This window comes from Rhizomucor pusillus, assembly GCF_041956525.1.
Source record: "Rhizomucor pusillus strain CBS 183.67 unplaced genomic scaffold VTP01scaffold_32, whole genome shotgun sequence".
NCBI classification, from domain to species: Eukaryota; Fungi; Mucoromycota; class Mucoromycetes; order Mucorales; family Lichtheimiaceae; genus Rhizomucor; species Rhizomucor pusillus.
The window spans coordinates 40354-66399 of record NW_027192174.1 but is presented as its reverse complement, the minus strand read 5'-3'; the positions used below and the strand labels follow the sequence as shown (position 1 = coordinate 66399).

General features: G+C 45.3%; 11 protein-coding genes and 1 non-coding gene across 12 annotated transcripts; 6 read left to right on the top strand and 6 right to left on the bottom strand.

The window, feature by feature from the left end:
* Positions 1-95: 95 nt before the first annotated feature.
* VTP01DRAFT_7214 (uncharacterized protein) lies at positions 96-2780 on the top strand (the record flags this gene model as incomplete). The annotated part of the gene is made up of 7 exons (XM_069386202.1): positions 96-173; positions 251-334; positions 398-791; positions 875-1178; positions 1260-1518; positions 1587-1694; positions 1767-2780. 7 exons carry the CDS (start codon positions 96-98, stop codon positions 2778-2780), a joined length of 2241 nt encoding a protein of 746 aa, XP_069234501.1.
* A 322-nt stretch (positions 2781-3102) lies between these two features.
* VTP01DRAFT_7213 (uncharacterized protein) lies at positions 3103-4343 on the bottom strand (the record flags this gene model as incomplete). The annotated part of the gene is made up of 5 exons (XM_069386201.1): positions 3103-3161; positions 3229-3328; positions 3396-3990; positions 4051-4184; positions 4251-4343. 5 exons carry the CDS (start codon positions 4341-4343, stop codon positions 3103-3105), a joined length of 981 nt encoding a protein of 326 aa, XP_069234500.1.
* Positions 4344-5979: 1636 nt separating this feature from the next.
* On the top strand, positions 5980-7739 carry VTP01DRAFT_7212 (uncharacterized protein; the record flags this gene model as incomplete). The annotated part of the gene is made up of 5 exons (XM_069386200.1): positions 5980-5991; positions 6059-6136; positions 6208-6282; positions 6346-6474; positions 6534-7739. 5 exons carry the CDS (start codon positions 5980-5982, stop codon positions 7737-7739), a joined length of 1500 nt encoding a protein of 499 aa, XP_069234499.1.
* Positions 7740-7886: 147 nt separating this feature from the next.
* VTP01DRAFT_7211 (uncharacterized protein) lies at positions 7887-10426 on the bottom strand (the record flags this gene model as incomplete). The annotated part of the gene is made up of 12 exons (XM_069386199.1): positions 7887-8027; positions 8091-8242; positions 8304-8575; positions 8637-8755; positions 8813-8928; positions 8981-9296; positions 9360-9500; positions 9557-9750; positions 9811-10007; positions 10068-10170; positions 10236-10301; positions 10363-10426. The coding sequence occupies 12 exons, from the start codon at positions 10424-10426 to the stop codon at positions 7887-7889; spliced, it is 1881 nt and encodes a 626-aa protein (XP_069234498.1).
* Positions 10427-11842: 1416 nt separating this feature from the next.
* VTP01DRAFT_7210 (uncharacterized protein) lies at positions 11843-12127 on the bottom strand (the record flags this gene model as incomplete). The annotated part of the gene is made up of 1 exon (XM_069386198.1): positions 11843-12127. The coding sequence occupies one exon, from the start codon at positions 12125-12127 to the stop codon at positions 11843-11845; it is 285 nt and encodes a 94-aa protein (XP_069234497.1).
* VTP01DRAFT_t94 lies at positions 11921-11991 on the top strand. The gene has a single exon. It is a non-coding gene; the product is annotated as a tRNA-Gly (tRNA).
* A 586-nt stretch (positions 12128-12713) lies between the features above and the next one.
* Positions 12714-15801, bottom strand: VTP01DRAFT_7209 (uncharacterized protein; the record flags this gene model as incomplete). The annotated part of the gene is made up of 11 exons (XM_069386196.1): positions 12714-13790; positions 13851-14215; positions 14279-14421; positions 14485-14612; positions 14669-14707; positions 14766-14922; positions 14982-15167; positions 15241-15308; positions 15364-15537; positions 15606-15720; positions 15773-15801. 11 exons carry the CDS (start codon positions 15799-15801, stop codon positions 12714-12716), a joined length of 2481 nt encoding a protein of 826 aa, XP_069234496.1.
* Positions 15802-16240: 439 nt separating this feature from the next.
* Positions 16241-17044, top strand: VTP01DRAFT_7208 (uncharacterized protein; the record flags this gene model as incomplete). The annotated part of the gene is made up of 1 exon (XM_069386195.1): positions 16241-17044. One exon carries the CDS (start codon positions 16241-16243, stop codon positions 17042-17044), a length of 804 nt encoding a protein of 267 aa, XP_069234495.1.
* Positions 17045-17662: 618 nt separating this feature from the next.
* On the bottom strand, positions 17663-18937 carry VTP01DRAFT_7207 (uncharacterized protein; the record flags this gene model as incomplete). Its single annotated transcript, XM_069386194.1, has 3 exons — positions 17663-18009; positions 18077-18829; positions 18886-18937. The coding sequence occupies 3 exons, from the start codon at positions 18935-18937 to the stop codon at positions 17663-17665; spliced, it is 1152 nt and encodes a 383-aa protein (XP_069234494.1).
* A 2760-nt stretch (positions 18938-21697) lies between these two features.
* On the top strand, positions 21698-22510 carry VTP01DRAFT_7206 (uncharacterized protein; the record flags this gene model as incomplete). The annotated part of the gene is made up of 2 exons (XM_069386193.1): positions 21698-22337; positions 22407-22510. 2 exons carry the CDS (start codon positions 21698-21700, stop codon positions 22508-22510), a joined length of 744 nt encoding a protein of 247 aa, XP_069234493.1.
* A 347-nt stretch (positions 22511-22857) lies between these two features.
* On the bottom strand, positions 22858-24706 carry VTP01DRAFT_7205 (uncharacterized protein; the record flags this gene model as incomplete). Its single annotated transcript, XM_069386192.1, has 6 exons — positions 22858-23115; positions 23181-23322; positions 23379-23476; positions 23567-24199; positions 24261-24391; positions 24454-24706. The coding sequence occupies 6 exons, from the start codon at positions 24704-24706 to the stop codon at positions 22858-22860; spliced, it is 1515 nt and encodes a 504-aa protein (XP_069234492.1).
* Positions 24707-24805: 99 nt separating this feature from the next.
* Positions 24806-26036, top strand: VTP01DRAFT_7204 (uncharacterized protein; the record flags this gene model as incomplete). Its single annotated transcript, XM_069386191.1, has 7 exons — positions 24806-24910; positions 24974-25233; positions 25295-25541; positions 25605-25669; positions 25735-25831; positions 25898-25942; positions 26004-26036. 7 exons carry the CDS (start codon positions 24806-24808, stop codon positions 26034-26036), a joined length of 852 nt encoding a protein of 283 aa, XP_069234491.1.
* Between the last annotated feature and the right edge of the window lie 10 nt (positions 26037-26046).

Here is a 26046-nt window from a genome sequence, read left to right as displayed (position 1 = left end):
AATAATAGAAAAGATAAATCATCTGCACCCACATTTTCCCCGTTTCCCTCTTCTCTTCTCTTTTTATTGCTTTTCTGTTATTCCATCATCTGCCCATGTCCTGCTCCCCACAGGAACAACGGCTTATATCCGTCTTTGAAACAACATTAAGTGTACAACAAGACGTCCTATCGGTCAGCACTGAAATCCCTTTTTAAAACGAGAGGTTGCATGCTATGCACGACGATACCTAACTTTGCGCGGTCATTAGGTGTTTAATGTAGTCATCCAGGACCCCACGTCCATTGTCTCGCTTGTACGATATCCATTTGACTTTGTTGAATTTCATCAAAAGGCAAGTCAAATCAAAAGGATTAGAGTGACAGCTTTGCTCAACAATGATCGACAACATCTGTAGATTCGACATCATTATCCTAGATCTAAAATACCCTTCCCCGTATTGTCCACTCCGACTGCACAGGTTCATCGCTTATCCAAACGCAAGTCCTTTCGCAACTTACTGGCGATTAACAGAAAGTCCAACGCTGACAAACTCGAAAAATATTTACATCGATGCTTCGAACATCCAATCATATCCATTTCAACCATCTTGCGCGACTTTCTGAGCGTCCAGAGAGAAGAAGACAAGCATATCTCTTGCAGCAACAGACCATGCTCGCCGCCGCCATCACCCCCTGAGGAACCTCCTACACCACAATACAAGGCTGCTGCTGCATTTATTCAAGAGAAGCCAAGTCTGCAGGATTACGAATTACTAAAAGTGTTGGGACAAGGCTGCATGGGCAAGGCAAGTAAAGAACAAGTTAAATATTCTGTCGCACGTCCCAGCCAACAAACAGTTCTTGTTAGGTGCTGCTAGTACGGTCGCGTAAAGACCGGCAGTTATTCGCGCTTAAGGCAATCAAAAAGCAGCATGTTATACAGCAAAAGGAATTGCAGCATATGCAAGCTGAACGAGATATCCTCGCGCAGCTCCGGGATAAACCGTTTCTCGTAAAGTTGCACTGCGCTTTCCAGACATCGTCTCAGCTCATGTTTGTGCTTGACTATTACAGCGGCGGAGACATTGCCACGCAGATGGCGCTGTACACAACGTTTTCCGAAGAGCGGACGCTGTTCTACGCAGCCGAAATCTTGGACGGGTTGTCTACCTTGCATAAATACGGCATAATTTACCGGTACGGTGTATACATACATGCTTGTTTGTTTATACATGATTACCCCGCTCTTACACTTGCTGTGCTGTGATCTCCATTTAGAGATTTAAAACCAGAAAATGTCTTGATCAACCGCGATGGCCACGTTGCTCTAACAGATTTTGGGCTATCTAAATACATTGGCGGCCCGCAGGCGCGGTTTAGCGCTGATGATGATGACAAGGATGAATTGGGCTTTACAAGAACCTTCTGTGGTACAGCCGAATATTTGGCCCCTGAGGTTTTGCTTGGTGAGCCTTACACCTTTGTGGTGGATTACTGGAGCCTGGGAACCTTGCTGTACGAAATGCTAGCTGGAACGGCAAGTCATCATTTTAGCTATCGATGTGACAGAAACTGATATTGCGATACTAACGTTCAATCTATTAGACGCCGTTCTGGGCAGAAACCAACATTGACATGTATCGGCGGGTCCTGGATGATCCGCTCGAGTTCCCCGATTCGTTTAATAAGATCACTTGCGACTTTTTAGCAGGAGTAAGCATAGGAGATGAAATAAATATAGCAACTAGTTCTAACAATAACGTGCGCCGGCATTTATATATATAGCTCCTAGAACGTGAACCTACAGAACGCCTTGGTTGGGACGGACCTGATCAAATTAAAGCTCATCCATACTTTGCACGCATCGACTGGGACGACGTGGCAGCAAAGAGGTTGCAGCCTCCCTACATCCCTCATCTGTCATCTGAGACCGACGTTGCCAATTTTGACGAAGCGTTCGTCAATATGACACCTAGAGTCAGCGAATCATCATCTATTGTTGATGATACTTGCTCTGCTGCTGACGGAGAAGACGATCCATTTGCAAACTTTTCGTTTGATCCTACCGATGAGGCACCGCCTTCTCTGGCCCCGCTGCGAATACACAATAAGCAGAAACTCCAGCGTGTACAGCAGAAAAAGCTCAAGGACAGATTTTCATCCTCCTCCTCCCTCCTCTCCTTCTCAAACAGCGAGGTTGTCAGACACACCGATACCATGCCATCCATTCTGACCAGACATATCAATACAGCAAGGATGTCGGCTGCACACCTGCGCAACCGGCACAGCGCTGTCCTTTCCATCAAGAACGTCGACGACGACGACGACGCTGACCGACCATCATCAAAGATAATAGACCCCATCAATCTTCATTCTATGCACCACCACCAACTCAATAATACTAACAATATTGTGGATTACAACGCGGCTGCTCGTGATCCCCCTCACGTCAGTGTGGACGTTGACGACGATGCCGTTTCCCTCTACTCAAAATCATCTATCACATTATCATCCTCGGCTCACGTAACTATTCGCGGAGGGAGCGAAGTAAGCGACTTGTTTCCACAGCAGGCGGCAGCGACGTCCTTCCTGCGAAAAGATAGCAGTCATCATCAGCAGCAGCCAAGTCCATACGAGCGACCGCAGTGTCCTGAACCAGGTCAGCTGCGCCCTCATATCTCGTTCACCTCAGATTCGAGTGTTGCTACTTCGCCAAACCGCAATTCCGATTCTCTGTGTCTATCTGAATCATCTACTAATGACTGGCAACAACAATTTCAATCCTTTACACTGCAATAATTTAATCAACAAACGAAAAAAGCATGCATTCTAATAGCCTAATCGCCACTTATAATATCCACACAAGTACTCGTTTTAATCCTAGTAATCCACACACTCTTTTCACGCATCTGATACCCTCATATTTTGTCAGCACCCGACGCTTTTTGCATTCCCTTTCATTTCCATCGCCTAATACTTTCCTGAATCTTTTCCTTTTTCTTTTTTAATCCAACTTACTAGTACTTACTAGTCATGCCCCGTAATAAACCCATCACCCTCAACACAAACTATAGGAGCATTTTCCTCTCTCTCTCTTTTTTTTTTTCTCTTTCGGATTTGTTTATTCGCTGTCACGATCATCTTCATCCGTATCTCCATCGTGATAATCTTTAAACGTATCTATAATCAGGATGATTTACATAAACGTCCACGTTTCCGGATCCAAAACTCCTTAAATCTTCTTTACCTCGAGGACCGCCTAATGGCACCTCCGTTCCGCTAGAAACCTTCATATCACTCATGAGTTTGTTAAGCTGATCCTGTCGATTCTTCTCCTCCTTTTCCATCTATATATTTCGTTCGGTAAGCAAGCAATAGGAGACAACAGAAAAAACTAGAATTATGTTAACTTGCCTTTTCTCGGATGATGCGTTCAATTTCAGGCTTGTATTCAGTCTCATATTCCTCTGCAGCTTCGTCGACAGCCTTGAAAAAGTCATCCACACCTTGTCCCGTTACCGCTGATACGCCCACCACCTTGAGATGGTTGTAGAACTCATCCAAGACCAACGACATGGAGTTCATTAAACTGCTCATGTAACTTGTATCTTGTCTCAGAGCCTCTTGGAACTTTTCAAAGTCTGTCATCCACTCGACCGCAAACTCGTGCGATACGACGTCAGTCTTGTTAAACACGAGGATGAATGGCAGCTTGGTTTTGTACAGGATACTGCACGCATATAGCATATTGCTCATGAACGTAGCAGGAGCTGTGGTTCGCGGTGTGTCTATAATGTAGGCTACTACGGTCGGATACGTTGCCGCAAGCGTGTCTGTAATGATGGCGCCGGATGCCGACCACGTAAAGATTTCAATCTGCCCTGGCGTATCGACGAGGATGTTGCTAACATGGTGTGCGCGCTTGCCGACAAAGTTCAGCACTTGATCGAATTTCGTGGTAAACAAATTCAAGCTTGTCAGGATACCACCGTTGGGACCGAGATTGTATCTGAGAGCGTGTTAATCTTTGTTTTTCTTTTGCATAAAAATCACGTAAAGTCTAACTTACTGTTTCATGACCTCCTTGTAATTGACGGTATCTCTGATATCAATGTTTGCAGTAAACGGGAGACTTCCCACAGCTGGATCGAGATTCAGTACGTAAGGTGGCGTCTTTTTGGCATGCAAGTGTGCAATGATTCGCTGTAAATGGTTTGCGGCGATTTAGTATTCCACGCTTGATCGTGTGCAATAGAGCACTCTGCCTGCCTGCATAAAGGTGGTTTTACCCGATCCCGCCATTCCAATACATAGAATGACGGGTGGGACCCGAGGATCTTTTGTTGACGATTCGCTGGACATGTAGTTGTTGTGCAAAAGAAAAAACCAGACATTTCCCCCTTTTGGGCAAAACTGACCTTGTTGCACCTCCGCCCCGCTGCTGCTATGCGCCCACAGCAGATTATCCTTTTCTTTGACAAGCTGAAATATAAGCTTACAATCTCTGCTCTTTGACAATAGGCTACGAAAATGGTGTGAAATACCCTATAGGAGCGGGAAAACTGCTTATTCCGGTCCTAGATACAGTGTCCTTTGTTGTATCTCTCAAGAACAAAGCAAATGACATATTTGTCATCATTTGTTTTAACAATGCCCCTTTTGATTGTTCATAAGAAGTGTGATCTCGCTAGTCACGGTAGTTTACTATCATGAAACTATTCATGCAGACCCTAAATATCCTTGTTTCACTACTTTGAAAATCCTTCAACTTTGCAGCGCATATTTATGCAACCTATGCAGCAATTCCTCCAAAAGGTTAAATTTTGCACAAAATCTCGAAAGATTTTACACCTGCTCAGAGAAGAAAACCCTGTACCTGCATTGCGTCGTATGCTAATATCCATAAGCAAAATTTGCAAGTGCTTCCATCCGGCTAGCATTTGTTATCATTCGTTGCGTGGATACTAACAACTGATTCCGCGGGAGAATAAAATGAAGCGTAGTAGACATTTGGTGATGTCGGTCGAATGCGAGTGAGTTTGGTTTTTCCCGGTACGCTACAGAAAGATTAGGCTCATGGGATAGAAACTTTATTGGGTAGAGCAAGAAAGCGATGCTTTTAATTTCCCTGAAACAAGACTAAGATAGCTTAAACACCTGACAATATTCACCTGTGCAGTATAGTAGATATATACATGGCTACTTGTCTCTAGAAGAGAAGGAAACAAAGTTTCGGGCATTGACACGTGCCTGGTATGAGCTGCTCCATTGTTTCCCTCACACAAGATATGATATGAAGATCCCTGCTGTCGTGACGGTGGCTGCTGCTTTTGAAACTGTGAGAGGGTTGCAAGCGAGTTCATTGACCTGCCAAAAAAGAACTAGATTGTGCGACGGCAGAACCGATTCTTCAATTAATCGTACATGACTCGGCAGGAGACGACGCGATGTGCGTGCGTCCCGTAAAAGGATCAACACCATTGTCACGAAAACAAAAAAAAAGAAATGTGCTCTTGGTTGTCAAGGACAATGACAAGTTCAAGCGTAACATGGAGAGGTTGCTCGAATAGCAGCCGAGTAGTTGAATTTGACTGAAACAAAAAAAAAACTTTTGTATTCCATAATTTTTGTCACACCACACCACACCGTGTGCCGCACCGCAAAAAATTCCTCCAGGGCCTATTGGAGATTTGAGGAGCACACGCATCGGCCATCCATCCTGTGCTGCTGTTGCTGCTGCTGTGCTACTGGCTCTATACTTTGATTTCGCTAACCCCTCCTCGCTCCTCCTCCTTTCTCGTTTTTTCCTATTTTATTCCATTTCTCTTTCCTTGTTACCTACTCTATTTTTTCTTCTCTCTTTCTCTCTATCTTTCTCTCACACTCGCTCTCGCTCTCGCTCTCGCTTTCACAGCAAACACGCTCGCGTTCCACTCGTCGACACACCCCCTTTTTTCCACTCTTTTTTCCCCGTCCTAACCCCTCTTTTTGAATCTCAATGGCGCTCAAGGTAAGTTGCGCAAGGGTTCTTTTGAACGTCGGAATCAACTCGCGAAACTGATCTCCTCCCATTCCAGCTGGAACTCGAGCAATGGCAGCACGCTTGCGAAGCTTTCGATAATAAAGACTATGACTCCGCCTTGCGAATATTCTACGTGAGTTATCGTCTTCCCTCCGTCGTGTCCGCCCTCATTGCTGACGATATATAAATATGTATTATTTATAGAATATGGCCGACAATGCCAAGATGCATTTCAATATTGGCCTTATTCTCGCAACGTTGGAGGATCACGAACGCGCGGTAAGAAAAAAAACCGAGTTGGATTGGCGTACAATGTGAAACCTGACTCTGGTGCGGACCAAGATTGCAGCCTACAGGACAGCTATTGCCATGGACCAATTCTTTGCAGTAGCATATTTCCAAATGGGCGTGTCCCACTTTATCCTCAACGACATGGAAGCAGCAAGGCAGGACTTTGACCAGGCTTTCCAGGTATGAATGGATGATTTACGTGATATAGACACAGAATATGCTCAATGGATGGGGTATAGAAACTGCGTGGAAACGAGATTATCAACTACCAGCAACTCGGCCTATCGTTCAGACTATACTCGTGCGAGACCTTGTTCAACCGCGGCATTTGCCAGCTTTACCTGGGTAGAATCGATGCCGGCCTCACAGACCTCTACCACGCACAAAAGTCCAAAATGACCGAGGAACACGATATTATTGACCAAGCAGTGCGCGACCGCGGCCGTGGATACTCTGTTTATTCAATCCCTCCCGGAGTGCTTTATCGACCGCCGGAAGCACGACTACGGCAACTGAGGGGCGTGGACGTGTTTGCAGCTGCGGATAAATTGAATATTCCTAAACCTATGGGCGGCGGCATCAAGCGCAACAATTCCATTCTTTTACCCCAGCCTCATCCTCACCACCAGCAGCAACCACGTCGGCCGCGTGCCAGCAGTCGGCCAGGAACGCCTTCCACACCGTACGAATACAGACATAGACCGTCCGTGTCGCAGCAGCAGCAGCAGAGCCCGACCGAACAACGCCGACGAAAAGACTCAAATGTCACTGTATACACTGGTATCGAGGAATGGACAGACGCTTCCAACTCCTCCACATCATCGTTTTCATCGAGTTTACGGTACCGGTCAGATGGTCGACGTGTAGATAGCGGTTTCGAGTCAGCGCAGGAAGATCGCTACTCGACGGCCTCCACCTCAACCACCGGCCGCAACTCGACTCGAAGCCACAAGACGAGCCGATACTCGCCACCACCGGTCCCCCCTATTCCAAAGAGCCAGAGCGGCTACGACGATTTTGATCCCATGACCTACGGTCAGTTTGACAACGAGTACGACCAAGTTTTTGATTCGCTGCAGAATATGACGATCCAGGAACAACGCATACGCCAACGCCTGAACAGCAATAATGAGATTATACCACAGCCCTCCACATCATCTTCATCCTGTAAAGACATGACAAACAAGATACGCATAAAGGCTCATTTCTCAGATACACGGATCCTTGTTGTGCCCAACAATATCACATTCGAAGATCTGCTCAGCCGCATAAAATCAAAGTTTAACGCGCCAGATACTCTGCGATTACAATACAAGGACGAAGATGACGAAATGGTCCTCATGATTGACGAAGACGACTTGCATATGGCTAGACAGATTAGCAGAGCTCGCAACGGAGATTCCCTCTCCTCGGGTGAAAAAATGGAGATCTGGTGCCTCGCATGAATAGCAAATCTTGTGTTCTTCTGCTACTTTAGACATGTATTATCTCCTTCCCCTAAACCCATCCACCCCCCTTTCCACACCTTTTCATTTGGTGCAATTATTTCAAGCACTGTTTGTACAGTAAAGTAAGAAAGAAAGAAAACGAATTTATCGTATTTCAATATTGATGATTTTGATATCATCCCACGGCTTGTCATTCTTGTCTGTCCTGACTTGCTCGATTTCATGCACGACGTCCATACCAGCCGTCGTTCGTCCAAAGATTGTGTGTTTGTTGTCCAACCAGGGCTAAATCGGACCAATAATTAGTTGATGCACGTAAATCATGACTGATCACATTGATCTACATACCGTCGGTGCCGTCGTGATGAAAAACTGGCTACCGTTCGTGTTCGGGCCGGCGTTTGCCATACTGACAGTGTACGGCCGATCGTGGCGTACGTCGTTGGCAAATTCGTCTTCAAAGTCTTCTCCCCAAATAGATTCGCCACCGGTACCATCACCTTTTTGGCGCATATGTTAGTACATATTAAAAATTCTCAAGTCAAGCAAGCGTTTACTCACCAAATGGACAACCTGTCTGGATCATGAAACCTTTGATAACACGATGGAAGATCAGATTGTCATAGTAACCATTCTTGGAGTGTGTAACGAAATTTTCGACGGCTTTGGGTGCAACGTCCGGCAACAGTCGAATGTGAATATCGCCTTTTGTCGTACGTATAATCGCATGTGTTCCCAGCACTTGTTTGCGCTCCTGAGTGCTCGCCACTGTCTGCTCTTCCCGTGATGGTTTCTCGTTGAATATATCTCGGTCTCCTTTTTGGCTTTCATCCCTACGCCAAAAAGTAAATCCTCTGCAGTTTGGAATCCATTTGCGTTTTTTTAACAACTTACTCGTAAGGTTCACGTTGCGAAAAGCAAAAGAATCGATTGCGCTTGAATGCTGTGCAGTACAGTGTTGGATCCAGTGCCTCGCTTTCTCTGATAGTAGCATTTTCCGACGCAGCCATAGCCTGTGTAGCGTTGTGGTTGGCACTTGCATCCTGTGCAGATAATTGTTTTCAACTTACCAAAGTATAAATACCCTTCTTCTTGGGAGCACCTTGGTATAAAGCTACGTTGACGAAGCGGTGTGTTTCTGATTTGCCAATAAGTCTTGATACCTTGTTTGTGCGAATGTTCACCACTATAACAACGTCAATACTTTGTATACTTCTTGACGTTATTTCGAGATATACCTTTGATTCCAAGCAGCGTGCCATAGATCACAAAGTTGCCACTTTCATCAAACACTGCATTGACGCAGTTTGCCTGTGGAGACTTTTCCAAATCTCTTTCTACAGCTAGGCGTCTGCCAAACTCCATGTCGTCCAACTTGTACAATGCTGTGCCTGCTTGCTGCATTTCTGATATAACTTGGACACTTTCATCGTACTTTCGGTACAGCTTGCCGGTCAAAAATTTAAATACTCGCACCTGGCGATCTGGGAAACTCATTGTGACAAACTGCAATCCATCCGCCGAGAAAGTCAGACATGTTGGAATAGATTTGTTCTAATCAAGATCATTAAGTTTGGCAGTCGTAACAGCGAGATTTTCCCAAATACTATATCTCACCTTTCTGAACTCGTACAGGTCTGTCTCTGATTTCATCTCAAATTTGAGGTTGCTTGGAAGTTCGAATGGTTCCTCTGGCGTCCAATATTCAATCATACCCATGGTATCAACCGAAACTACACAGTTAAATCGCGCATTGAACTAGCGTGCATTTGTGAGTAGACGACCTTGCTCTCTTCACAGGAATTAAAACCTACCGCCATCAAATGTACTGGATGTGAATGCAAGTTGGAAATAGTATGCAGTGGCTTTCCATCTGCGCGACCGTCAAGCAAGTGTATTTTTGAGCTTCCGGCCTCTGCAACTGCTACAATGGCTTGCGCTTGTCCCTTTTGATGAATCCAGCAGACGCTTTTCGGCTGGAAACCAAGTTTAATCATATTAATCATGTCTGAAAAATGCGTCCCAGTTAGCTGATGCACCGCCCAACTGATATCAATTTTCTAGTTACCAAAGTTTGTCACGTCGTAAACTTTGAGGGACATATCATCCGAGATGGTAGCAAGCAACTCATGATCTGCCGACAAGCTGATACCGACAATCGACTTGAGATGCGACCGAAAATGCTTTACAAACTCGATGCCCGTAGCTGTTTTCTTCCAAAATTTAAGATGGCCGTCGACGGATGCAGTGACAAGAAAGTCGTTTCTTGAGTTCCATGTATCAGTATACCATTGCAAGTCAAAATAGACGTTCGTATCGTTTTACCTTGTCACGGCTACGTAGTTCAGAGTGTCACGGTGCATGTAGCTCTTTTCATACATGTCTGCTGATGGAAGGCGCGACAAGTACAAGCGTTCATGAGCGAGGACTAGACAAGATTCCCATTAGCATGCCCAGGAGGTGATTACATTAAATTCTTATGGAAAAACTAACCTCGCTTCTTTTTGGGTGGAGCTTCTCCAGGTGGAGGAGGAAGCATAGGTCCCACTTCTTCTTCCTCTGTTGATTCACGGTTAGAGCACTAGTGAAAAAACGCAAGCATCGATCTCGGCAATCCTACCTTGTTCAGGGCTACCATTGTCCAGCGGACGTTTATTGTTGTTTGGTTCTGCCGAATCTGCCATTGCTGGTTTTCATCAAGCAGTGAGCTTCGCCCTCAAGTAGCGGGGTTGGAGGTAATAAACACATTGCCGCCCGATCTTGGGCCAAATGCTCTATCGATTATCTGTATTATCTTCTTTATACACATTTCATCTTCACTAATGACGAACCGTTCATCAAAATGGATTTTGAGCAATAATTAGCATGATTTTTTTAAAGAGCATTCAAAAGCATACACTTTCCTTTTTGCCACACTTCATTATTACTGGAAATCTGGATATATAAGAGAAATGTCCTCTCATAAGGCAAGATGATTTCAGAAAAGTGACTAGTTAAATGAATATACAAGTCTCCATTGTTTGATTGCTATGTAGGCCGTATATAAGCTCTTTGCACAAAACATTCATGATCTTTATTAAGCTAACGAAGCACGGAACATCAACATCCATGCCCCCAAACAGTATAGACATATCATTATCTTGACACAAGCAACTTGCCGTCACCCCGTAAGGTTTACATAACGTCTAATGTCCTGGATCAAAACCATATCAAAGTGACAGTAAATCAACGTGTAGATGATACTCCACACGATATGAATAGTGATATTGTTCAAGGCTAGCTGTTTCTGATCACGTGCTCGTGACCATAGTAAGACGACGCTTGAAATTGATCATACTTTTTTATAACGCATGATAAATTCTGATACCGTCTATAACGGCTCCTTCATCAGGTGCCCCTTGACATAATATCTGTACTGGTCCTGCTGGCAGATACATGGAAATGAATGCTTTTTTGATGGTGTTGACAGTAGCAATCGTCGTGAGCTAGGCAATAACGCGCAATAATAAAGATATTTTTTCAGGTTGTCGAAAAACTTGATAAAATCGCCGGGGGTAGTAGTAATATGCTTGCGGATGTAAGCATCCTACAGAGCTTGGGCAACAAAAGACATATTGACGATCGCAGCGTCGAGTAGAAGACTTCATCAGTCGCGTGCTTTTCAACAGAAATCACGATGTTCTAGAAGGATATCTCTCCTAGTCTTCCTACTGATGGAATGTACAGCTGGTTTTTTGGTGGAATCGCTTTGCTGCTCCTTCAACATTTTCTTTACTGTTGCTTGAAGACGAGCTTGAAGATGACAGCTCTGTTTTCGTGCATTCAACCAGTGTGTTCACCTCCAGTCCACTGCTTGCCAAAAGATGTGGTGCACAGAATGTACATTCTGATTTGGGTCATCAAAGTGTAGTAATGAAGAGATCGTGTCCGACGACATTGCAAACAGCATCACGGTTGCGCCGTAGTTTAATCGTGGGATTTGTATAAATCACCACATCTTTGTCGCACTTTATAAGGCATAGAGAAAGTTCTCGATGGATATTTCTCTGCTTTAAAAACTGTAACTTCGAATGCTCGCTTTCCCTTCCCATGAAAAAATCCTACAGGTCACGCGACTTCAAAATCACGTGACGTAAGCAAATAAAGTATAAATTCAATACTTCAGAATCGCCGAAGCAGCGTGAATAGTTCAATGGTAGAATTTCAGCCTTCCAAGCTGAAGGTCGGGGTTCGATTCCCCGTTCACGCATTTTATTTTCTTTTTTGCTGAACTTCGGCCGAAAGAGGCCCGGAAGCCGATCCAATTGTACATCGCATTGAGAATTTTGGTTGAACTTCATTATGCCGACGACGCGTGTTCTTTGTGCAGCTTTGAGTAGGAACATGGATAACGTAACCAGTACGTTGGACACTTCAAAATAAGGCAGAGTTTACTGTCTTCTCTAATGTCTGCTTTTATGGACGTAGCGGTATCCCTGAAGAATAGAAACTTCTCATCTTGTTATCCAATGATCGATTGTGCCTCTGTCTTGGATGCCGGCAGGTACATTGCTTTCTCAAACAATAGTTTTATTTTTCTATCCGGGTCCTATTATTGGTTTCACGTCTCAACGTTATATCATCTATTTACTGCATTTCTCGACCACTTTTTTTTTTGATTTGATGTTTTATTCAGGTGTCGCACACTGCAGCGAGCATACAATTTGAGTTATGAAGCCCATAATTTACACTTGATGCTAGCCGTGTTTCGGTTTCCATAATAATATTTTACACTGCTCCTGTCGAATAAGTAAATTTGCTATGGGTTAACTGCATGAATCCTAACATTGAATGTAAATGCAGAAAGATCGTGCATACCAGGTATCAAAAGTACTGTATTTTTAATAATGATATGAACGATGTTTTCATCAGCATGGTATAACATATATTATGGGTTTTCTCCTTGCCACAATCCACAAAATAAAACTATAATCACAGTATATCATACTCGTACGCCTTTTTCTTGTCTACATTTTTTGCATCTAACGGATCGACAGCGGATGCAGCAACGGGACGGGACTGGCTCATTGACTGGTTGCTGCTGTACTTTCTGAGGGATACTGGCCGTCGTGGTTCGCTGGCAGCCTGATCGTTCTTTGGTGCTCCTGCTGCTGCCGCTGCAGACATCCACTGAAACTTTTCTGATTTCTCCACACCGCCAGTTTGCAGCGAAGGGTCAGCAAGAAGATCTTCTATGCTGTAAACGACGTGTTGTTTTGCAGGATGGGTGCGGCTGCTGGCAGGCGCTGACGCCGTTGTCATCGTTTGCTGGTTCATCTTTTCGTCAGTTTTCTTCGGTGGAGAGTGTGCCTTGGTATCCTGGGCGGCTGCTGTGTCCAAAGATGATGCTCTTTGCTGCTGTGTTCTTTCTCGCTCGGTTTCTTGTTGTCCATCGTAGCTGATGACATCCCACTCGCTAAGCGATGATCGAGCCTCGTACTTTTTATTGTCGCTTTCAAAAAATGACTGGATAGCTGCCGCGTCGAAAAGTGTTTGCTTGCCACACAGAACGTCGCGTACATGCTTCAATCCAGCAAGCGCGCCAATGACTTTGGCTTGGTCGACTTTGTTCTCCGGAAGAGCTTTTTCTTTTTGCTGCTCAGAGGTCACCCCTTTGTCTTCTGTTTCCGTTTGTTCATTTTGTGCTTCCTCCTCCTCTTGCTTTTCAGGTGACGACGATGATTTTTGCTTCTTGTGTGAAAACATTTCGGTCTCGAGGATATCAATACATTTTGCCAAAACTTCACCCATTTGTCGATTTGTTGCTTTAAAGCTGGATATCAGCGAGTCTTCTCGCGGTGGCCGTTCAATAGGTGAAGATATCATTGGCTGACGTATAGGTTGTTGTTGCTGTTGTTGCGGCGAGCTTGTAAATCTGTTGGCCGTAGTATATTGTGTTTGTCTCTCGACACCTGCAGGGAATTCAGACGATACAGTGAGTCGTCTTCGGAACGTTGGTGAGTCCAGATTGCTATTGCGTAGGTTATCACCAATTATGTTGACGTTTTTCTAAAGAAAAGTGATTCTAGTTGGTATTTCCAAAACTGTTGCAGTGTCCACATCACTCACCTGGACCGTTCCCATTACGCCTGCAATTGCCTTGTTCAAGTCTCGTACCTGTGGACTCTTCATTACACCTCGTGTAATGCTAGCAAATCCATCAAGGTTGGCACCGTGTGATTTTCGGTGCTTGATCCGATTCTTGGACGGCGAAGTCGGTTCTGTAGCTTGATCTGGTCGCTGGATACCGTCCCAAAGTGAAGCTCTTGGGGGTTTACCGGATTGCAGGTCGTTTTGCTGTAGAATATGCAGACCTCCTTGCTCGGATATATTGTTTTGGAGATAGTGAGCTTGTTGAACCAACGTAGCAGGATTTCGAATCTGTGCTCCTCGCATCAACAATGTCAGGCACTCTGCGTAATCGCCACCAAGTACTAGAACAAAACGGTAAGGATCAGAGCATTTTTTTGCAAGTAAGCGAATTGCTTTTTACATACATTTATCCCGCATGCGTAGAAGCAATGTTACGCAGACAAATTCAACAATTTTCAGAGTTTGGTCCTGGGCAAAAATGGCATCCCAGAGTTTCAAAAGGTCATGAAACTCAAATTCTCGGCCAAAAAGCAAACGTAACCATCGCCTACAATTTTTGGATGGTTACACTTTAAGGTTGCAATTGATCTACGTAGCAGCTCGTGCTTACATTCCATATAGCTGAGGCTCGATGCCAAAGCTTTCCAAATGCTGATATAATACGGGATCGACGGTACGCAGATACTCGTTTTGGATTCTTTGACAGGCCGAAAGGACAGGATTGCGATGAGAGTTACTCTGGAATATTAAGTTAGAAAACGTTGAAGCGTGGAATGTGAGAATAATTTATGTACCTTTGATAATTGCAATCTGGCATCCCGCGTCAACTGTCCCTTTACATATCAGTCAGTACATTATGATCCTTGTCTCGTTTGTAACGGTGACACTTACCGACGTTGAATTGCGAGCTAACGTTGCACGGGATGATGTGTTTTCATTGAATTCGTACCATGGTTTTGCAAAGTGCATCAACTTTTCAAACAAGAGGTATGCATCGTGCTCCACATAGTTTGCATCGAGCACCTGCAATAATAATTTGTTTGTGGAGCTAAATAAATAAATATCTTTGTAGTGCACAAAAACGATCGACAATATTTTTTGACTTACTCTGCTGGACCGATCTCACCGGCCGCGTTGATACTCTCGGTTGCCAAAGTCCAATACAATGGAGCCAGGAGTTCATGCATGCCTTGTCGGTAGGATACGTCGTGATTTAGCTTGCAGTAAACAAAGAGGATATCTGTCATTTGTTCCTGGACATCTCCAGATCGGAAAAACTCGATATCCGGGAATCTGGTTTGATATCATCAAAAATATACATTTAGTAAAACGCCATCTTGGCGTTTGCACGTGTACTCTTTCCTACGTTCGATCAACATCTTGTCGGATAACTTTGCGTATTTCGAGATCAGCAAAGTATTGTTGCCATGGATTCTTCATCGTGCGTGTCAGCTTCAATAACGCAACGAAGGTTCTTTATTGGACTTACATTCTCGCTAAGTGCGAGCGGGTTGTTATCTGTCACATCGTCCGCCTTCTCGGTCATTCTTCGTGCGGGCTCGTCAATGTATCTATTTTTGAGATTGCTGTATCTTTGTCGTTGTTCTGTCTGCACAGCAGGCCAGGACGAGAAATCCACAGACGTAAAATATTCCATAAAAACCTAGGCAATAAATTTTATTAAGCAACAAGAAGGGCAAGGAAGAGGGTATGGAAAGGGGGAACATTTACCTTCCAGCACACTGAGCGCAATCCAGACTGGCAGACCTTGGCTGTTATCGCCTGCTGCCGCAACGAGTGTGTAGAGAGCTCAGGGTCAGCAAAGATTGCGTCCCATTCCTGCCTGCTGCCTGGTTGTTAAAAGTAAAATTTACAAATTGAATCGAGGGTAGCTCTACCTCTTTGACTGCAGTGGATCGCCCGCCATTGAAACGAACAAGGAAAACTGAAAGAGAAAAATGTCATGCACGCGGCGATACCTGCCAAAATTGTCCGCCCGGTGCACCGACACTCACTCGATTTTAGCTTTTGCTGATCTACTTCTATCTGCATATTTTGCTTGGACGTGCAGTTCTTTTTCTCTAGCTAGATTGAAGACTACAGACAGTAGCATTGCCGCAACAACGCCTAGGGTAACAAAATATTGGATTGATAACACAAAGCAATATGTGATGCTATTTCCCTCGTTGACGCAGAAGGCACAGGAACAATCGCGGATGGTTTTTTGACTGTAGGGTTGGTTGACTTTTGTAATCATGACGTCTAGATTTATCCCCCATGTCTACTGGATATATAAATTTTAATATTTTCAGACCGCCACCTTTTTTCGCACTGCAACCACTATCACTTTGTATCTTACGCTTCCAATGCAAGCATTCTCACAAGCATACGAGCAATATTTTGAAAAAGGATCTTGCGGCAGCGAAGCGCGCAGCGAGCTGCCTCGCGCAGCAGCGTACAAAGCCCTGCTGTCACTAAAGAGCAAATATCACGGCGATACTAGAAAGCCGCAGGATGACGAAGAACTGCCTGCAAGTGCGCCTTTGTTCGACAGGGATGAGTTGTTGGCGAATTCTGAGGAAATTGTGCATGAATGGATAAAAGGGCATCCCGAGCAGGCACCGTCTGACAGCGACGTGAAGCAGTCAACAAAGCAAGAGGCAGCGAGAATTTGGACTATATGGACGGGACGAGACGAAAACGAGCCTAGATCCCTGTCTGACCCGACCGACAAGCGGACGCAGCAACGCCAAGGAGATGGAAGCGTGCTTCTTGCCGATACGGATCGGCAGCAACAACAAGGGCAGGATGTAAAGCAGGGACAAGCAGCAGCGCAAGAACAACAAGGTTCAAGAACATCGTCGAGCGGTGCTGGAGCGTCAGCAACAGCGGCAGCAGCAGTAGCAGTGACGACGACGTCTGCCAAGTCTGGCGATATCAGCACTGGAGAGCCAGCACCGGGAGATACCGGTAACCAAGAAAAACACAACATTAGCGTTGCAGAACCGCAAAAAGATGATAAACAAGGAGAAGAGCAACATGGCGATAAGCATACAAAGCCGAAAAATACCGGCGGTACCAAGGAGCGCGTTGCAGAGCACGAAGAAGTTGGCAAGGGCGGATTGACTGGCGAACAGCTGGTTGGCAAGATCGATCTGCAACACTTGTAATGTAATAGTCTTTAAAGCCCTACCTTTCTGAAACAATTTCAATTTCCCACTACAGTGTTTTCTTCCAAATGCATTGACCGGTATTGTGACATCCAATTTCTTCTTTAAACAGCTTATGTATTGCGATCATTCGATCATTGCATGTTGTTTTAACGCTTCTGGAGCAATTTTCCTTTTCCAAGTTACATTCAACGGATTTAGTGCAAACTTTCCATTATTTATTGCCGCTCGGCTGCTTGCATTCTGTGTTTTGCTGCTAACCGTTGCATTTGTTCTGGGTACCTCCGTTATAGTTATTCTCGAGCTTCATTGAATTATGCAGCGTCGCTGTTTGCACAGCATGATTGTACACGAGAATAGCACATACCGTGGGAACGTTTCCAGTAATCAATTGAGTGAGAGAATGGACGGTAAACATAGGCAACGGAGGCGGACCAAATTTGTTATTATTATTGGGAATGAGTTGAATCCTATGTGTGTATTTACAATAAAGCAAGATAATATCTAACAAAATAAAACGAAAATTTTGAATTAGCGGGACAGGATAGACTCTACACTACTTCTAGCGATTTGTTGTTGAAACATGAGGGCAAAATGTGATGATGGAAAAAAGTTAATTTAGAGTTTGAGAGTCTTGGGTTGCTCCCAAGTGAATTCCTCACGGCCAAAGTGACCGTAGGCGGCGGTCTTTTGGTAGATGGGCTTGAAGAGGTCAAGTTCCTTGACGATCACACCGGGACGGAGATCAAAGTTGTTTTTGATGATCTCAACGAGTTCAGCGTTGGACTTGGCACCAGTACCGTAGGTATCAACAAAGATGGAGAGGGGCTCGGCGACACCGATGGCGTAGGAAAGCTGGACAAGGGCGCGACGGGCAAGCTTGGCGGCAACCAACGACTTTGCGATCCAGCGCGCAGTGTAGGCAGCAGAACGGTCGACCTTGGACCAGTCCTTACCACTGAAAGCTACAAAGCGAAAACGTGTGTGCGTGAGAAATCAATCACTTGTGCCTAAGTCATGCTTTCAACTTACCACCACCACCGTGGGCACCCCAACCACCATAAGTGTCGACAATGATCTTACGGCCGGTCAAACCAGCGTCACCCTGAGGACCACCGATGATGAACTTGCCAGAAGGCTGCAAGTGGTAAATGGTATCCTTCAAGAGGTGTTCAGGGACAACGGGCTTGATAACGTGTTCCATCAAAGCCTTGCGGAGATCCTCGGTCTCGATGGAAGCAGCGTGCTGAACGGAGATGACAATGGTGTCAACGCGAAGAGGAGTCAAAGAGCCATCAGCCTCCTTCTTGTATTCGATGGTGACCTGGGTCTTGGAGTCAGGGCGGAGCCAGCTGAGGGTACCGTCGCGACGGAGATCAGCCATACGGCGGTTGAGCTTGTGGGCCAAGACAACGGTCATGGGCATCATCTCAGGGGTCTCATCAGTGGCATAGCCAAACATGATACCTTGATCACCAGCACCAATATCCTCAATGTTGAAGGACTTTTGGACCAAACCTTGGGAGATATCGGGGGATTGTTGCTCAATGGCAACCAAGACGTTGCAGGTCTTGTAATCGAAGCCCTTGTCCGAGTCATCGTAACCGATTTGCTTGATAGTGTTACGGATGATCTTTTGGTAGTCAAGGTTGGCCTTGGTGGTGATTTCACCAAAGACCATGATCATACCAGTCTTTGCGGCAGTCTCGCAAGCAACCTTGGACAAGGGGTCTTGTTCCAAGCAGGCGTCCAAGATGGCATCAGAGATTTGGTCGCAAATCTTGTCTGTACATCTGGTGAGCAAGCTGTTGTTGGGTGCAAGGTTTTGTAAGAGTACATACCAGGGTGGCCTTCGCCGACGGACTCGGAGGTGAAGAGGAAGGTGTCGCTCATGATGTGGTGAAAAGGTACAAGGATTACAGAGAGAAAGAAGGGAAGTTTTTTTTTTGCAGTGATGAGTCTTAAAGGGCCCAAAGCTTAACAAATTTTTTTTCATTTGCCGCGCGAAACCTGAAATTGCCAATCATCTTTGCGATCTGGGTCAATGGCGACATCTCCACCTAGTCCGGTGTGGTCTGTGGCGTTCTTCTGCTGCTGCCCGGTCGTGCTTCATCCGTATCCCCCGAACGCATGCGCGTGGAGGAATGCATTTCTTCCATTTGAGCCACGTCTGAATATGCGTATCTGAAAATCTCATTTTCCCTTCCCTTCCATCCTTCCTTCCTTCCCCTTCTTTCATTCGTCTTTCATTGTTGTTGCTTCCCTTCCCGAGATCGTTCCCCGGATGGCAGAGCTGTCAGCTGCTGCACGGGACAACCAAACATAGGCGCAAATGTAAAGAACCCACCTGTTCAGCGTACGTAATACAACAATCAGCAGTCAATCATCAATCATCAATCATCTTCAATTTTGAGTTCAAAGTCACCAACTGTCTGCCAATGACGCCGTATTCTTGGAAACGTGCAACAATGTCTTGTCACACGCAAAAAGGAAATTTGCCCCATACCTACTCGCACCAAGCGGTAAGACTACTGGAGCATCGCTGTTCCTTGATTTGAAGGCGAGAACAGAAGAGAAGACAAGGCAGGTCGCAAAATAGACATCAAATCCCATAAAATTTACTTGATAGCCGAAAGGGAATAACCGTTACTTTTTGCAAGGCTACTCCATCACCGCCGATCCTTGCGCCGAGAGACAGTGTGGGAAGTGCAGCACGACTATCAGATATGTTGTGAATCATGACATTTTCATTCCCAGTCCTTGTATTATCAGTCACTTATTCTTGTGAAAGATTCTTTTTTTCGTATCTCAAAACAAGGAAGAAAAAAATCCCTTTGCACATTCTTGTAAATCCAAATAGTATCCAAATGATATTGCTAGTCGAAGTCGATTAAGTTCAAAATCAACCGTCAGATAGATTCAAGCTCCTTCAATGCTGGTTGTTGGTCACAATCAATCAGCAGAGTTCTTGCTCTGATGTATCGAGAAGATATCCAATCCTTGCCCCCTTACAAGAGCTCGATTGATGGCTATCTCACAGACTATCTGATATAACTATAGCGTCGTTGAAGCAGTTGATTAATGATAACAGACTGGAGGTCGACAGTTTCAAAGCGGTTAGCCTGTGATATTCCGTATTCGTTTTATGGGAAGAAAAAACATTTGATGTTAGCAAAAACGCGCAAGAATTGTATCAATGAACAGCTGCTGCAAGTGCCCACTTTGGATAAATCATGAGGTCCACCTACGATTTAATAATCGCAGCCAAACTAAAGGGATGTAATTATTCCATGAACCCTCAAAGAAAGAACACATCTGGCATAACAACACCTACGTATTATGCTTCCCCTGAAGTTTCTTTTCAATAACGGGGTAGCGATGTCAAAACCTTTTCAACCCCATCGTTAGCCATTCAAAATTTACTTTTTTTGCCGCCTTTCATCCCTTGCAGGATTCCCCAGCTACTACAACAACAGTAACGCGAAAACTCTTTGTCCATTTAGTTGCAACATTGCAGTTTATTTTCTATCAAAACAAAAAAAAAAGAAGAAAAACTATCTAAACAACCTAACGCGTACCTGGAATAGGAGAAACTCTAACGTTAGTGGGGACAGTTCAGATATACATCCTTGACCCAAAAAAAATAACACACTCCAATTCATTACTCGGGAGGATACGATCAGTATCTCACGACATTCGACATTCTCAAAGTGTGCTTGTACAGGGCACGAGTCCGTCCGCCCGTCGTGGCATTATCATCATCTCGTCTTGTTCTTTCCCCCCATCCCCAATCCACAACCTTGGGAAATGTCAACATACCTTAAAGTTCGATCAAGGGATTTTCGAAAAGGGTAAAAATTGAGCAACGACGCAGTTCCCAGGGGAAAAGGCATCTCGCTGATCCCTTAGTCTTGGTGACGGCACATCGCTTCACGTATCCCGCTCTTTCTTTTACTGGACTTGTACATATAGATGTACAAGTGGCAAAGAGAAAAGAAACGGGAAGAGAGAAACAGCGCGTGCGATGGCTCAATAAAATAAAGAAAATTTTTTTTTGGTTCGCCGCCAGCCCGTTGCTACTGCTGCTGTCAATTCTGCAACTCCGCACTCCAGCAAGAGACAGCATGGATAAAGTTCGATCTCGTATAAGAAGAAGTAGAAGAAAATGCGTGTTTCTCCTAGGCTTGAAGATAATAAAGAAGCTTGAAACCCCCGTAGATACGCGGACCGAGCGCGCGAAGATATATTTGGTTCCACGACCCGTCGTCGTCAAGCAATATGGTGGCAAATATAGGAGATGGTGGGCATGAGGAGAACTGTAGGAGAAAGGCAGGAGATCAGTCCCAAACCTGCCCACTACACACTTCACTGCGATTATTATGCCGCTGGCATCCCACTACGGCCCACACGGTCTTGAGCTATCACTGCAAGGGCGAGAGGGGACAAGGATCCGCTAGGTGGTGAGCAGCTCCTCCTCCTCAACACCTCCCTCGGCAAGGTGGTTCTTCGGCCCCGAGATTTCCTTGCACACATAAATTTGCCACGCTTTTGTTCTCTCTTGATATAAGAAAGCCTATCCTTCTTCAGAAGATCTTTTCATTGTTTACCTGCCCATCAAGTCTATCTATCTGTCTGTCTGCCTGTCTGTCTGTCATGATAACCACCAAACTTTCAGTATACGAAGTCTACAGCCAGCCCATCGTGCCGCTCTCGTTCGCTGTCAGCTTTGTCAGCCTGGTTGGCTTTTTCTACGGCTGCATCCTTTCGGGTCTCGCGAAAACAGAAAAGCAAATCAGCTGGTTATTGACCTTTGCCAGCAGCCTCGTGTGCACAATCATATCAATGCCGTGTTTCTACCGGTTCATCGCGTCCGGTGGCGACATGCGCCTGCTAGGCATAGAGGAAGGATGGCAGACAGCTATGGTATGCTTTTTCATCACGTATCTCGCGCTGGATCTGTCTCTGGGCTCCATCTATTACCGCCGGCGCATCACGGTCCTGACTGGCTGGTTCCATCACACGCTCTACATCTTTGTTCTCACTTGGTTCTTGCGGATGCGCACAGCCTCCTTTTTTTGCACAGCCGCTATTTTGGAGCTCCCTACTCTTATACTTGCTATCGGCTCCCTCTGCAAATCTTTGCGGTGCGATATCTTGTTCGCAACATCCTTCTTCTTGCTGCGACTCGTCTTCCATGTCTGGATGATTGGTGCTCTCAAATACTACCACCGAATCGAGAACCTTTGGCTCGTGGCAGTCGCGATCCTCCCTCTCCATCTATATTGGTTTTATGGTAGGTTTTTTTTTTTGCTTTCATTGAATTCTCCTTTAAGTCTAACAAGGTGCTGTTCTTTTTCAACAGGAATTATCCAACAACAGATTAATCAGCACCCAAAAACTTTTCAGCGTTTGTGCGCTGTTTTCCGCCCTAAACAGGATATCTTTGAAAAAGTACTTGCAGCCTGACCAAGCAGTAATATCTAACTAGTTCCGTAATGTAATTTCTTTATTATCCACCCCGAACCCGCAACCCGCCTACTTGTTCTCGTCCTTGTCTCTGTGTTTGTCTTTTTTTGTCTCTACTTTATCTTTGCATCCAAGGACTTGTGTAATTTCATAGCGTTAATTTTGCGCACCCCTCCTTCACGGAAAAGCATTATAAAAATATGCTTGACTGTATATATATGCATGTTTTACAAAATGCTGCAACAACAAGAGAGACAGACAGACGGACAAAAATATGCCAAGGGAATGCTAGCAAAGAGAAAAGAGATATACACGGCTTGTAGTAGGTCTATTATTTTTTTGTTTCCTCACTTTTTCCGTGTACCCTTTTTGCGCACGACATTGGGGTTCCTTCGTCCGTATCCAATGATATCCGTACCGTACATGTTGTTGCCAATTCTCAAATGATCGCCCACCTTGCCGGCCAAGGGGATGAAATCAGGATCAAACATATCGAGGGCCTTTTGCCTGCGCTGGTGCTGCTTGGCTTTGATGTACTCCTTTTGGTCCTCTCGCAGCACAATGTTGTTCACGAAACGGCCGCCTTTCGGTTCTGGGATATCGTACTAGAGTGATCCCAATCGGTTAACACTTTTCCTTTATAAACGAACTACCATTTGCCGCAACGTACCTTTGTGCCTCTCAAGTTATACTTGTAGTTTCGCTTCAGATAGTAAACGACATTGCCGTCGCTCGTCGTGCTACAGGAGACCCGGCTGAGAGATGCATTGCCGCACTTGGGACAAAACTTTTTATCCATGTCACTCGTCACCCTACCATATCGAGTCAATAACCCTTGCATTTCGTTTTATCTGCTTTACATCCTTACGTGAAGCATGCGTGGCAACGCAGTACCCAATTCTTGACTCTGGTCACACGATGGCCTCCCGGAGAAACAAGGTTGAGGTTCATTTGCAGCAAGGTGTTCTAAAAACCAGCAAGTTCTCACAGGTCAGACTACATCTTCACGGAGAGCTTCTATTTTTTGTCTTTTTCTTCTGAATGATGCAAGTTTACCTGCATAGCAAAATCTGCAGTCATGCATGCGACTGACATGTTCTTTGCTTCTTTCAGTTCCTCAGGTGTAACGCCCATCGCTGCAGCTCGTATATCGTCAACGTTATCTGGAGTAATCCATTCACCGTCGTCGCTGTCAGATTCTTCTTCTTCCCCGTCATCCTCCAATACCAATTGCTTCACAGAGTCAGATATCCGTTGGACATCATCCTTTGTCGGTTCAGCAACTGTGCTGGGTGTTTCCTGCGCTGATTTGCTGTCTGTATCCTTTGCCGAGCTTCCAGTAGTTTCCGGTTCTGCCTTGGTCGCATCTTGTTGCTGTTGTTCGTCGCTGCCATCAGGTGCAGTGGCAGCAGCAGCAGCAGCAGCAGCAGCAGCTTTTCTTCTAGCTTTTTTGGCTTTCTTCTTTTCTTTCAACTTTTGTTTCTTCAGTTCAATCCTTTCTGCTTCTTGAATTTCTTTTCTTTGCTTATTTGTCAGCTTCTTTTTCGATGCAGCCACTTCCCAGCCGTCATCTTGTTGCTCCTCCTCTTCTTCTTCATCATCATCATCATCGTGCTGGTCAGCAGCTTTTGCTGGCTTTGCAACGACTCTCGGTGGCGGTGCACTGGGCATTTGTCCAGCAGGTCTCGGCTATCCAGTGATTTAAGTTCTCTATTCAAAATTTCCAAGGCAAATTTCCGTTTCAACATACTTTGATAGGCTCTTTTCTGATATGTTCACGTCCATTCTCCTGAACCTCCAGCATGTGTGCCAACGCCACTACCTTGATATCGGGCATTGACAAGGAAGCATAGTCACCCGTCTTGCGTGAAAAATCAATGACTATTTGGTGATTAGACACATCAAAGCTATACAGCCCACTTTTTCCATTTCTTTTATTTTACCTGCTCTCACAGAGTCTTCGGACGGGTTCAGAACCTTGATTTCAAAAGGCAAACGTGCGAGGTACTCTCGAGAGTGAGCACTGCGAACTTCGGCGAGGACTTCTGGGCAGGTGTAGAATTCTTTAGCCAAATGGCGGATAGGCGCACCGTTGACGATCACGTTGGTGTCGATTACGAGTTTGCCGATATTTGGCTCTGGACTTGTTGCTGCTGTTGCTGCTGCAGGTTGATCGATCGTCGTCTGTTCTGACATTGCGTCGAGGCAGCAAGCAAAACTTTTACTTTTCTGGCAGGAAAGGAAAAAAAAATGCAGGTTGAAAGTCAGGGCAAAAATGGGGGCCCTTGTCCATTCATGGATCCGCCTACTGTCACTACTACCACCGTAGTCGCGTTTGGCGGCGAGGTGACGAGCGTCCGAGTCCTTTTGAACCTTTTGAAGGCGATACAGATAAAAAATGTACGAGTCTATCCTTAGCAAGCAAAAACGATCGTTGTCCTTAAATTGAGACAATACACATAGATCGTGACAGTTAATATTTACGATGAAGGGATCACGTTTACCGCGGAAGAAACCCACTGTGTCAAAGCAGTAGCGTACCTCAAGCGCCACTTATTCCAGTCCTACAGAAAGCAATTGAGTGTGGGCGACATTGAGCCGTTCGGCATTGGTCTGAGCACCCTGATCGATTCTCTAAGTATGCTTAGCACCGGTGGAGGTTCCGTCACGTCCGACACTTGCAGGATGCGCTACGCCGAGCAAGGCGCACCGCTAGAGTTAATGTATGATACACACACTGCAAAGAATCATCCACTTTATCATTTCTCAACAATAATTTTGCAGACGAGAAGATAAAGATATGAACGTCTCGACACAATGCCGACTAGTGACGCTTGATCCCGACCCAGAAAGCATGGAGCTTAACATCAACGAGGGACCAACACTTATCGATCGCGCGATCATGAAATCTTCGTGGTTAAAGGATGCGCTGGGTGACCTTGATAAGACTTGCGAGCGAGTTACCATGACATTTTCTCCCGAGGATCCGTGCTTCCGGCTGCAAGGAGATGGTGCCAATGGCTCCTTCCAGGTACACGACCCTGCTACAGCAAAGCAAAGCGCTGCAGGATTCATATTTACACAAAATCGATAGATGGAATACCCAGAAAACTCGCATTCATTTGTGAGTTTCCAGTGCGATCACGAAGTCACGTTTAGGTATGCCACATCATCGTCTTTTGCTTTTCATTGAGGGCTTTCTGACAGTATGCATCAATGCCTAGTTATCACTACTCCCACATCATGCTCTCCACCAAGGCCCTTGATCTGTCAGAAGAAGTCTCGATGCGGGTCTCCCGAGACGGCGTCCTGGGCATGCTGGTAAACTTCAAATGGAAACGTTTCAAACTTTATCATGCTATTAACCAGCTTTTATCGTAACTACAGTTCCGTATCCAGACACTGAACCATGAATCATACGTCGAGTTCACAGTAAGTAGAATGATATCCAAACTGCAAGGAATGGGTGGTTGCTAACTGGTCTGATCAATAGATCATACCATTTGAAACCGGTGGAGCTTCCTAATCGCTTCCAT